General features: G+C 57.1%; 1 protein-coding gene and 1 non-coding gene across 2 annotated transcripts; both read left to right on the top strand.

Moving 5' to 3' along the window:
• The first annotated feature begins 1,269 nt into the window (after nt 1-1,269).
• Nucleotides 1,270-12,278, top strand: C7H21orf58 (chromosome 7 C21orf58 homolog). Its single transcript, XM_069475398.1, has 7 exons — nt 1,270-1,329; nt 2,649-2,709; nt 3,722-3,795; nt 4,482-4,640; nt 7,545-7,656; nt 11,690-11,784; nt 12,174-12,278. Exons 1-7 carry the CDS (start codon nt 1,270-1,272, stop codon nt 12,276-12,278), a joined length of 666 nt encoding a protein of 221 aa, XP_069331499.1.
• LOC138388624 (small nucleolar RNA U13) lies at nt 6,733-6,838 on the top strand. The gene has a single exon (XR_011234159.1). It is a non-coding gene; the product is annotated as a small nucleolar RNA U13 (small nucleolar RNA).
• Nucleotides 12,279-12,922: the final 644 nt, after the last annotated feature.

Consider the following 12,922-nt stretch of genomic DNA (forward strand, 5'->3'; position numbering starts at 1 on the left):
TCACGGTCGGTGAGTGTGGACAAGAGCTGGGGTCCAAGCCCTGGGGTGTGTGGATGGTGCGGGCCCTGGGCTGGCAGCACGGGCACTGCGGGCGTCCTGCGGGCTCCAGGCAGGTGCGTGGGCTCAGACACCGTGATCGGACCGGACGGCCTTGTCGCCTGCGGTCTCATGTCTCAGGTGACGGTATGTCGAACTTGCTGACGTTGAAAGTAACCCTGAACCCTCCAGGACCAATGGGATGGGCAACTCCAGGCAGCCTCCTCCTCGAGTGCCCTGGAGGCTCGACCCTGCGGCCTTAGGTCCTCCAGGTCCACGCGGGTCGCAGAAGGGCCGTGGCAGGTGTAAAACCATGAATACCGCGCATGGGCGGTGCTGGCGGCCAGGCAAGTGCCTGGTCAGTCGCGTGGAGGGGTCGCGGCCAACGCCTCCTGTCCCCAGGGGCCCCCCACGTCCCCGTGTGACCTTGTCCCCAGGGCTCCCTGCAGGGACGCTCCCCTGTCCCCAGAGCTCCTCTCGCTGTCCCCAGGACTCCTCTGCGTCCCCAGGGGTACCTCCCTCCATTCCCCAGGCCTCCTGCCCCCGGCCGGTTGGTCTGGAGGTTAAGGCCCAACCCAACACACCACCATGCCTGTGTTTTGAGCCCTGCCCTGAGAGAAGGCCTGGCCAGGGTCGCAGCAAGGCTGTCCCACGGAGGTGTCCCTCGCCCCGGCCCCGTGCCCCCTCCCCCCCCCCCCCCCCCCCGCCGTGCAGAATCCCTGAAAGCCCGGGCGGGCGCCCCGCACTCTGCGGGCCTTGGAGCCCTGCGGACCCCGCGCAGCTTTCAGCCCGTGAAGCCACCGGGCTGCGCTCCCTCCGCGCTCCGAGGCTCCCTGGAGGCACAGGGGGTGGAGGCGCCAGCTCCTCGGGTCTCAAGCCCTCTGGCTTCAGCCCTGCCCACTTCTCTGCCTGCCCGCTCAGCCCCGCCTGGCCACACCTGGGGACCAGTGTTTGCAGGTCTAGGGACTCTCCGAAGAAACCTGGCAACCGCCACCCATTCTCGCCCCGCAGCCCGGCAACAACGCAGCCCCGAGGCCTGCCGGACTCTGAAGCCAGGGTGCGGCACGGCCTCTCCTTAGGGCCATCTGGGGCCACTGAGGCTGGCCTCCAGTAGGTAAACCGAGGCCCCACAAGGCAGCCGGGCTCCTGAGCTGTTCCCTCCCGCAGGTGACAGAACCTGGGAGAGGTGCGCTGTGGCTCACCACCCCGACCGTCATCTCCTACGGTTGCGACATGCTGGACTCATCTGTGGCAGAACAAATGACCCGACTGACGCTGAAACTCTTGGGACAGGTGAGACAGGGCCCCCAACACTCCTGTTTTTAACAACTCCTTAAAGGAGCTCCGATTTAGGGTTGCCAAACAGAACTTAAGATGCCACATCCATTGTTCCTCCCTCTGGCAAACTGCCTGGCAGTATATTCCTGCTTCCAAAGCAAACCTCTTTCAGTGGTTTTTAGCCTCATAATAAAGAAATGTGGGCTGGGAGCGGTGGCTCATGCCTGTAATCCTAGGACTCTGGGAGGCCGAGGCAGGTGGATCGTTTGAGCTCTGGAGTTCGAAACCAGCCTGAGCAAGAGCGAGACCCTATCTCTACTAAAAAATAAAAAGAAATTAGCTGGAAAACTAAAAATATATAGAAAAAATTAGCTGGGCACAGTGGCACATGCCTGTAGTCCCAGCTACTCGGGAGGCTGAGGCAGGAGGATCGCTTGAGCCCAGGAGTTTGAGGTTGCTGTGAGCTAGGCTGACGCCACGGCACTCAAGCCCGGGTGACAGGGGCACTCAAGCCTGGGTGACAGAGCAGGACTCTGCCTCAAAAAAAAAAGAAATGTGGTTTCCTGGTTTTTCCTTTGCATTTACAGGGAACCACATAGATTTTTCTAGCAGTTTGTGCATTCTGGAGGCAGGCATGGCCCCATCCGCCAGAGGTCTCCACGGCCCCGCAGAGCTCCAGCAGAGCGTCCCAGGAGTCAATGTTGAAGGGAGGCTCCCTTTGGAGACTGAGCCCTGCTGGTGCAGGACGCAGGGCCCCAAGGGCTGGGCCTGGGGCTGGTGGCCTGGCAGACCCATTCTCATGCCTGGTCTTAACCTTCTCTGAGGGTCTGGGTGGTCCCTGACAGGCCTGCCTGTCCTCTCCGGGTCCCCAGGGGCATCCCCTGCCTGCCCCCAGCCTCTCGCCAACCCTGCACCCCCACGTCCAGATGGCCCATGGGCTGCCATGGGAGGAGCTGACAGGGGTCACCCTAGGGCAGCTGCTGAGCCTATGACCCAGGCAGGGTGACCAGGATGCTCACTGGCCTGGAAGCCCCGGGGGCCTCACCCAGACGGTCTCTCATGGGGCTGTTCTCCAGAAATCTGCCTGAGGCCAATGAGAGCACCCTTGCCATGCACTGCATTGAATGCGTGACCCACACAGTCCCTAGGACACCAATGGCCCTCGCATCCCATCCATGCCACCCTCACACAGCGCCTCCTGCTCCCAGCACTCCGTCGGGGGCGCTGGCCGCATGGGAAGCCACTTGGTCATTCCGTGAGCGGGGCGCATTCTCCACCCACACCGAGCCCCGGCCTGGAGCCTGTGTCCCCATCGCCCGCTCTTTTCCTCACAGAAGCTGGAGCAGGAGCGAGAGAACCTGGATGGGGACTCTGAGGGCCCCCACCTCCTGCCAGGTGAGAGCTGGGGGGGCTTGCGCGGGGAGGGCACAGGCGTGAGGGAGCCACTCCAAGGGGAGGCAGGAGACAGGCCCGGGAATCACCCCCTGGGGACCAGCAAGACTGTCCTCCAGGCGCTTCCTTTGCATCAGAGCTGAAAGGCCTTTGTTTTCACCTTTGGCGCATCCCCCATACCTTGTCCCCTTTTGCCTGTAAACCTCATCATTCGCAGTTGTGGATGGGGAATGGAGGCACAGAGAGGTTAGGTAACCTGCCCCAGGTTGCTCAGCTCAGACGTGGTCACACCCAGGTCACACTGAGCTTGCCCTGGGGGCAGGCGGGGGCAGCTAGGGAGGCCCAGAGGAGCATTTCTTGTTCTTTGGAACATGGGGCAGCCCTAGGGCTGTAGGGGCTCCAGGCACCTCCCAAGGGCAGCTGGCAGAGCCCAGGGTCCCAAAGCCGGAGAGGAAATCCCAAACCAGGTCCCATGGCTGAGGGGCCAGAGGGAGCAGACAAGATGGTTGCAAATGTGCCAGTGGGGACTGATTGCAGGGCAGCCCCAGGGGGCCGCGACAGTGTGATGCGGGGAGGGGAGGCCAGAGCCCTGGCCTGGGGCTCTCCTGACCCCTTCCGGAGCCTTCTGGAAGGTGGTCAGACCAGTCTCCAGACGGCTGGGGATCAGCGAGGCCAGGCTGCGCCCACCTTAGGGCCTCCTGCCTCTCGGAGCCTGAGGGACTGTGCGCCACAGGTGTGCCACAGCAATGCAGTGCTTAGGTCCCCAGGAGGAATCTGCACCTGGTGACTTCCAGCTCCTTTCCAGGAAGGGACAGACCGAGTTCCCTGATCACCCCTCCCCGCTGCTGCCCCTCCCCCAGCCCCCAGGCTCTAGTCTCTCCTTTGGGATAAGTGTTTGCTCCCAGGTCACCGTGGGAGCCCAGGAGTGTGGGTGAGGTTGGGGGCGCCGACGGGTCTGTGGTGACGCTGACGTCCTGAGCGCATTCCTCAGTGAGCAGTGTGTGCTTTCCTCCAGGAAAGGAGGGCGGCCCGGAAGACGCCCTGCACGGTGCTCTGAGGAGAAGGAAGGACCTTCTGCAGAGGCTCCGGGTAGGCCTGGCCAAAGGCGCCGGCGGGCGGGGGGTCTTGTGGATTCTTGCGCCTCGTTCTGTAATGTCTGCAACGGCGGGTGGGTAGCTGATGACTCGCGAGCAGCTAGGGGACTTTACGCCCGGCCTCGTGAACCGTGCACACGCTGGACCCCCACGAGAGCGTTGTCAGCTTAGAGACCTGCTTTGGCTGCTCTTGACGAAGGTGGAGTGTCGAGTAAGGGCCCAACTCCAGCGGGAGGTGGAACTCCAGGACGCCAGGGCTCCGGCGGGCCCAAGCCCCCAGCTGCGGGGACGACCACGCCAGGGAAGCAGTGTCAGAGGATGTCACGCATGGGCCTGGGAGGGGGGCGGAGCTGCTTTTCCAGGAGGCCTTTGCCGCGAAGGAGGCCTGAGCTGTGCTTGAGGGGACACACTCCGTTGGCTAGGAAAAGAAAACAACCAGAAGCTGGTTAAAATTATTTGGTAAATTTTAAAAGGAGCAAAACTCTCCTGTGTGCCCCACACGAGGGGTCCTTGGGCTCCGCCTTCCGGCAGCCTGGCTCCTGGCTGGCCTGAGCCCCGAGCAGCCCCGGCCGGGGAGAGGGCGCCCGAGGCCCCTTCGCACCCAGAGGACCCGAGGAGGCTGCTGGCCGCCTGTGGGGCTGTCCCTCCCGCCCCGTGCAGCAGGCTCTGCGTCCCTTGCAGGCGCAGCACCTCCTGGACGAGCTCTCCCAGGCCCACTCCTGGAGGGGGCTGCACGGAGGAGCCCTCGGGTCAGCCCTGCCGCCGGAGGTGCCCCCCACCGTCCCCGCTGGCTCCCCACCCCCACCGGCCCCGGAGCCACCACGGATCATCCAGCACCAGGTAAGAGGGTGGAGGTGAGGGAGCATCACACAGGGGAGGGGGGGACAGAGCCGAGACTTTACAGCATGTCACCTAGTCAGAGAGGGTGTCACTCACCCCACCTCTGGCCTCCCAGCTGACCCCGGCAGTATGCAGAAGTGCTCTGGGAGGGTCAGTCTGCTGAGGCTGACAGTGGCCACGTTTGCAGCGCCTGGTGGTCGGTGGGTCCTCTCTGTCCTCACGGCGCCCTGAGCATGCAGGGCACTGACGAGGAGTTGGCCTCTCTGCCTGCCTGGCCCCGGCCCCGTCCTGGGAGTAGGGGTGTTAGTGTGACCAGAAGGCCCTGACTTTGGGGAGTGTGTCAACTCTTTTCCAAAACTTTATAATGACCAGGGGATACTTGAGACCCCAATTTCAAGGTCAGATTTTTAAAAGGTGAGTAGCATTCCACTTTTGAGAGCTTTGTACCATTATTCAGTGTTCTGGGTTGCAGGCGACAGAAAACAACTCAACTGGATGTCCACGTGCACCCAGAGGAGGGGTGGGAGCTGGGGACTGGAGGTCTCAGCCTCGGGGGACTCAGTGGGGCGGGACGCAGACGACTGGAGAGAAGAGGACAGAGGGGGCAAGGCCAGATGCAGGTTCTGGACAGGTCGGCTGAGTCCATGACCTGGAAGGCTTTTGCCCAGGAGGGGACCCTGGCAGCTCCCCGTGGCAGAGGGAGCAGAGTGGGAGGCATCGCCAGAGCCCCCTGCTGGTGGGCCATCTTCATGCGGGTTCCAGATGCCCCAGGCCTTGCCTTCCTGTCTTCCAGCACCTGGACCCTCCCCAGAATGGCAGGGGGACAGGTGCGGGAGGCCCCGTGCCAGACAGGTCTGCTCTTGCTGCGTATTCACCAGGGCCTACCTATGCCTGCAGTCGCCAGCCCAGTCCCAGTGGCACCGGGAGGGCAGGCGGGGCCCTTGGGCACTAAGATGAATTTCCCGGCAGCTGGACTCAGAGACCCTGAGACGGAGACGGGAGGTCCGTCAGCCCGACAGGCACAGCCTGTCCTAGAGAATGCCCCCATCTACGCCGGGGGTCGGCAAACTATGGCTTCGGACCAGAGCTGGCCTCCTTCTCTTCTTGCACAAACTTCGAGCCAAAAATGGTTTTACATTTTTAAATGTTTGGCAAAACAACAACAACAAAACAATAAAAAAATAATACTTTAGGCCAGGCATGGTGGCTCACATCTGTAATCCCAGCACTTTGGGAGGCTGAGGTGAGAGGATCACTTGAGCCCAGGAGTTCAAGACCAGCCTGGGCGACATAGCAAGACCCCATCTCTACAAAAGAATTTAAAAATTAGCTAGGAGCGGTGGTGCACATCTGTGGTCCCAGCTACTTGGGGGGCTGATGCAGGAGGATCTCTTGAGCCCAGGAGTTGGAGGTTACAGTGAGCTATGAACAGGCCACTGCACTCCAGCCTGGACAACAGAGCAAGACCCCATCTCTAAAAAAAAAAAAAGGCAACAACGATAATAGTTTATAAAACATGAAAATCACAAGAAATGCGAGTTTCATGTTCATAGATAACATTTTATGGGACCAGTCTCACTTGTTTACATGCTGCAGTGGCAGAGTTGAGTAGCTGCAGCCGAGACCACATGGCCCACCCCGTCAGAGCAACTAACTCTGGCCCTTTACAGAAAACATTTGCCGATAAACTTTTATGCTCCTGGTCTACGCTGCCCTTTCTGTGAACTGAGGGTGAAGTGACAAGTTCATGCTGGGCCTTACACATCTGCAAGGGAATAAAACAGGTCTTTCTCGTGCATGCTCGAAATTGCTCTGCGTTTATTTTCACTCAGAAGAGAAACCAAAGCTTATTTTCATGACAAACTCAATAAACATAGGACAGTATGTTTGGGAGCTACAGTAATTTGCCAGGTGGGTCTTGGTGCTGGGATAGACAGGTCACTGGGACAGAACTGAGGCCACCTCTCAGACGACTGCACCGTCCCACACACAGGTCTGTGGAGTCCCAACACCATCAGTCCCTAGGGAAATAATTAAAACCACAATGAGCAGCCACTATCTCTCTATTAAAATGGCTAAAATCAAAAGATTGATCATTTTGTGGTTCCTAAGCGTGATGACTGGGTGCTCACTTGCGTGTGTGAGGCGCCTCCCTCCAACCTTGTTGCGACCGACATTGGCACATCACCCGTCTGACATGGAAGGAGAAGGCTGATCGTACCCAGCACTGGATGCCTCTATTAAAGCAGGATTGATGAAGCCAGGCATTAGCTGACTCTGCTGAAGACGGGAAATGTGGGAAACAGTAAAAATATTAATACTATGTCCTGAGTGACACCCAGACTCAAATATCTTTGTATTTAACCTCTGGGGTTAATAATTTAAAGTTCTCCTTGGATGCATAGATGGATGGATGGATGGATGGTTGAACAGGTGGATGGATGGATGGATGGATGGGTAGATGGATGGGTGGATGGGTGGTTGAATGGATGGATGGGTAGATGGATGGGTGGATGGATGGTTGAACAGGTGGATGAATGGATGGATGGGTGGATGGATGGATGGATGGGTGGTTGAATGGATGGATGGGTGGGTGGATGGATGGATGGATGGTTGAATAGGTGGATGGATGGATGGGTAGATGGATGGGTGGATGGGTGGTTGAATGGATGGATGGGTGGTGGATGGATGGATGGATGGATGAGTAGATGGATGGGTGGATGGGTGGTTGAATGGATGGATGAATGGATGGATGGGTGGTGGATGGATGGGTGGATGGGTGGTTGAACAGGTGGATGAATGGATGGATGGGTAGATGGATGGGTGGATGGGTGAGTGGGTAAATACTGTAGAATGCTTTTTCTGAGGATGCATTCAGGTAGCTAATCACCTGGCTGTTCCCAGGTCCCACAGCCTCCAGCCACCATCATTCAGCAGTTGCCTCAGCAGCCGCTCATAGCACAGATTCCTCCTCCCCAGGCCTTCCCTACTCCAAGGTCAGGAAGCATTAAGGAAGGTAAGTGTTCCATATTAATATTGTTATGGATTCATGGAATTTTCTAGTGAAAGGGAAAATATTTTTGTAAGCGGGATAGTTATTTAGCGTCAGCTTTTGGCTACTCCACACGAAAATAACTTCAAGAAATTCTTATAAGAAGGATATCTTATAAGATATCTTATAAGAAGGCGCAGTGGCTCACGCCTGTAATCCCAGCACTCTGGGAGGCTGAGGCGGGTGGATCTTTGAACTCAGGAGTTCAAGACCAGCCTGAGCAAGAGCGAGACCCCGTCTCTACTAAAAATAGAAAGAAATTATCTGGCCAACTAAAAATAGATATAGAAAAAATTAGCCGGGCATGGTGGCGCATGCCTGTAGTCCCAGGTACTCGGGAGGCTGAGGCAGTAGGATCTCTTGAGCCCAGGAGTTTGAGGTTGCTGTGAGCTAGGCTGACGCCACGGCACTCGCTCTAGCCCGGGCAACAGAGTGAGACTCTGTCTCAAAAAAAAAAAAAAAAAAAAAAAAAAAGGAGGATATCTCTGAGGGAAGAAAACAAGGTATAAGGAAGAGGATTAGACTAGGAATTGAAAGAATTGAGCTCCAATTCCAACTCTTTCAATTATTAGCTATACAAAAGCTGTGGTTAAACTGCTTTTTTTTTTTTTTTTTTGAGACGGAGTCTCACTCTTGCCCAGGCTAGAGTGCCCTGGCATCAGCCTAGCTCACAGCAACCTCAAACTCCTGGGCTTAAGCAATCCTCCTGCCTCAGCCTCCCGAGTAGCTGGGACTACAGGTGCCACCACACCCAGCTAATTTTTTCTATCTTTAGTTGTTCAACTATTTTTTTCTATTTTTCAGTAGAGATGGGGTCTCACTGTTGCCCAGGCTGGTCTCAAACTCCTGACCTCAAGTGATCCTCCCACCTCGGCCTCCCAGAGTGCTAGGATTATAGGCGTGAGCCACTGCACCCACCAAAACTGCTTCTTTTAAAATAATTTTTAGGCTGGGCACCGTGGTTCACACCTGTAATGCCAACACTTTGGCCAGGAGTTTGAGACCAGCCTGAGCAACATAGTAAGACCCCGTCTCTACAAAAAAATAGAAAAATTAGCTGGGCATGGTGGCGCGCCTGTAGTCCCAGCTGCTCAGGAGGCTGAGTCAGGAGGATTGCTTGAGCCCAGGAGTTCAAGGTTGCAGTGAGCTATGATGTAGCCACTGCACTCTAGTCCGGGCAATGGGGTGAGACCCTGTCTCAGAAAATAAAAACTAAAAAATAAATTAGCCGGGCATGGTGGTGCATGCCTGTAGTCCCAGCTACTCGGGAGGCTGAGACAGGAGGATCGCTCGAGCTCAGGAGTTTGAGGTTGCTGTGAGCGAGGCTGACGCCACGGCACTCACTCTAGCCCGGGCAACAGAGGGAGACTCTGTCTCAAAAAAAAAAAAAAATTACTTTTAGATACTTGATTTTTAAAACAGTTTTATAGAAGTCACAGAATAAGTTGCACATATTTAAAGTGTACAATTTGACAAGTTTTAACATATATGTGTATCTGTGAAACCATCGCTAAATCAAGAGAGGGAACATCCCCATCACCCCCAAACTTCCCTGATGTTCCTTTTTAATCCCTTCTTCCTGACCCCTGCACGCAACTACTGAGCAGCCTTCCATCACCGTGTATGAGTTTGCATTTTCTAGATTTTTGTATGAATCGAATTACACAGAACGTACTATTTTTGGCATGGCTTCTTCCGCTCGCGGAACTGTGTTAAGGGTCATCGCTGTTGTTGGTGCATCAGCAGGCGGACGGACCCTTCCGGTTGCCAAGCGGGGTCCACCGGGTGGGTGTCTTAGTTTGTCATCCATTCGCCTCCTGATGGGACGTCTTAAGTTCATTTTGTGTTGCTTTTAGCAGAATATCTGAAACTGGGTATTATATTGAGAAGGAGTTTATTTCCTACAGTTATGGAATCTGGGAAGTCCAAGGTCGAGGGGCGGCGTCTGGTGAGGGCTTCTTGCTGGTGGGGACGGCAGAGTGCGAGGTGGCCCAGGGCACCGCGTGGCGGGGGGTTGACGTGCTGAGGCCAGCTCAGGTCTGTCTTCCTCTTACAAAGCCGCCAGTTCCCTCCTCGTGACGTATGGATACATCACAGCCCTAATCTAGTAACCCGGTAGTGGATTAATCCGTTCATGAGGGCGGAGCCGTCACCGTCCAACCTCCTCTTAAAGGTTCCGCCTCTCCATGCTGACACATTGGGGTTAGGGCTAGCGTGAGTTTGGGACATTCAAACCATAGCAGTGGGCATTTGGGCTGTCTTCAGTTTTCGGTTATTACCGAAAAAGCTGCCACAGACACTGACGCATGTGTCTTTCTGTGGACGTATGCTTTTATTTCTGCTGGGTAAGAGCCTACGAGTGGAATGTCTGAATCGTACGGCAGATGTATATCTAACTTTTGTGAAACTGCCGACCTGTTCCCATAGTGTCTATACCATTTTACCTTCTCACCAGCAGTGTTTGAGAGTTCCAGTTACTGCATAACCTCACCAACACTCGGTGTGGTCAGTCTTCAATTTTAGCCACTTTAGCAGGGACGTGGTGGTAGCTCACTGTGGTTTTAATCTGCGTTCCTGTCGTGAGTGATGGTGCTGGGAGTCCGGGGACAGGCCTGTGTGTAGAATGGCTGAGCCAGCTGAGAGGTGTTCTCAATTCTGTGCCAGTGACCTGTCTATCCCAGCACCAAGACCCGCGTGGCGAGTCACTGTTGCTCTACCCCTCGTCGCAGTACCTGCCAGGCCTGGCCCAGGCCCCACGCAGCAGGGCGCGCCACCCACACGCCGGTCCCTGTGGAGGGCCCGGGAGTGGCAGGGAGCACCGCCTGAGTACTCGCACACGGCAGGCCTGTCTTTCCTCGCCACTCGTTGATTTTTCCAGATGAACTTAAGTGACGGTCTGTCAGGTTCTAAAAGCAAACTGAGATAACTGTGTGTGCGTGTGCACCTAGGCCGTATGGGAGAAAACGCGGCACTTAAAATCGGTGGTGAAAAATTAAATATTCACTAAGTCGCTACCTATTTAGAAAAAGGAAATTTGAATCCCTTACTCCACTCCTTATCCCCAAACAAATTCCACCTGGATCAAATATTTGAATGTAAAAATATGAAATTTCAGAAGTACTAGAACCACCACTTTGGAGATCGATTTGTTCTCCATAAAGTTAAGGACACGTTCTGAGCCGCCTCCTCTCCCCAGTGATAAAAGGGATTTGAGGTGCTGAGAGCCCCCTTCCTTCCCCCGATTTACGTATTACTGATCATTATTCCAGTTCTACTTTCTGAAAAATTCTCGAAAGCAGACGCTGGAGTAATTTCACACAGAATAGATCTGCTGGGTTTACCCGACAGGCCCGTGTGATTTCCAGGGTCTAGATGCTGTGGAAAGAACCGATGTTTAACTACCACGTTGTCAAAAGGGACAACGCGTCATGGTACCCAGTGTCGGTGACTGTGTTAGTTTCCTGTGGCTGCCATGACCAAGCACCACAAACTGGGGGGTTTAAAACAACAAGAATTTATTTCCTGGTAATTCTGAGGTCGGAGTCCAAGATCAGGTGTCAGCAGGGCTGTGCCGTCCAGGGCTCCAGGTGTCCTTGGACCAGGCTGCCCCCACTTTCCTCAGGGGGCTTCCTCCCTGTGTGTCTCCTCTTCCGCCTCAGCTCCCAGGGCGCCTTCTCACAAAGACATCACACTGCACTGAGGGCCAGCCTGCGGAACCCAGGGCAGTCTCCTCCTCTCAAGATCCTTAATCACATCTGCAAAGACCTTTTTCCAAATGAGGCCGAGCTGGGATCTGGGGGATTGAGACAGGGACAGACTTTTCCGGGGTCACCGTGCAGCCCCGCGCTTGGGAAGGCAGGCCTCCCAACAAGCCCCAAGGCCCTGCGCTGCACGGACAGGCGTGCCAGCGTGTCCTCTGCTGCTCGGGAGGCGCCGTCTGTTTTAACGCGTGTGCCAAACTAGAGCTGTCAAATGTCGCCCGCCCCTGTCCCTCCAGACATGGTGGACGTGCTGCTGCTGCAGGGCGCCCAGATGCACCAGATCCTGACGCACAGCCTCCTGCTGCAGGCCCTGCCCCGCCCCGCCCCCCAGGTAGGCGCACCGCGGGCTCCGGCCACCGGGACTGCCCGCGCCGGGGGACCTGGAAATTTGTTCTGGAAATTTCTGCATGAGTAACTCTGCAAGGGCATTCCTGGCTCGGTCTGTGGTCGGCTGTGAAGCCCCGGCGCCCGCCAGCCCCACCCCAGATGGGGAAGGCGCGGCGCAATTTGGCGGGAAGCTGCCTCCTCTAGGGGTGCAGCCCGGAGCCCCGCGAAGAGCCCCCGCCCAGCCGTGGCCCTGGGACCCCCAAGTTGGACCTGCGCAGGGGCGGAGCTCCCGGAGGGGGTGCTGGAGCGTGCCAGGGAGGGGTGGGGCGTCCCGGGGGTCCCCAGAGCTGTCGGGCCGTTCTCAGCCTTGCGCTCCGCACCCAACCCCCGCAGTGGGCTCCACCCGCCGTCCCGCGGGCCGCGAGGCCGAGGCCGCCCGCCGCGCCCCGACAGCTCCGGCACCGGCACCGGCACCAGCACCGCCACGCGCGCGCCTGAGCACGTAGGTCCGGGGGGTCGGGGGCGCGGGCGGGCGGCCCCGGGCAGGGTCTGCGGGGGACTAGGGAGCCCGGAGAGACCCCCGCGTCCCCCCGAAGGTCGCGGCCTCAGTCCCAACGCCGCGCGGCGGGGACCCCCGGCCTCTCCTAGGGGCCGCGTCCCGCCCACGTCCGCCGGGTAAGGCGGGGTCTTCCCTTCGGTCCGCACCGGCCAGCAGGAACACGGACATGCCTCGCGGTGGGGCCAGGCTCTGCCGTCTTGTCAAACACAGACGCTTCATCAAGCAAGAGTTTAGGGGAAACATGGCTCAGGAGCCGTCATAGAAAAGATCAGTAGCTTTAGCCACACAAAGTGCAGACATCCCCACTCCCCCTGGGCGGCACCGACAAGGTCAGGTAAGCGGCGGGGCCTGTTCCCGCTCGCGTCGGAGAGGACAGCACGTGCCCCACGCGGGTTGGCGCGCCACGTTCCCTTCCTGGAACTCACCCTCCGGGGACCAGGGGGAAGGGGCTTCCCTCCCCCAGTGTGTTCCCTCCCGCTCTGTCAGGACTTCTTATTTCTGTTACTTTTTTTTTCTGAGGGCTGCGTTTATGTTCCCTTGCTGTTTTACTTTTATTGTTTATAGACAGGGTCTGGCTCTGTTG

The sequence above is a fragment of the Eulemur rufifrons genome, chromosome 7 (genome assembly GCF_041146395.1).
Source record: "Eulemur rufifrons isolate Redbay chromosome 7, OSU_ERuf_1, whole genome shotgun sequence".
NCBI classification, from domain to species: domain Eukaryota; kingdom Metazoa; phylum Chordata; class Mammalia; order Primates; family Lemuridae; genus Eulemur; species Eulemur rufifrons.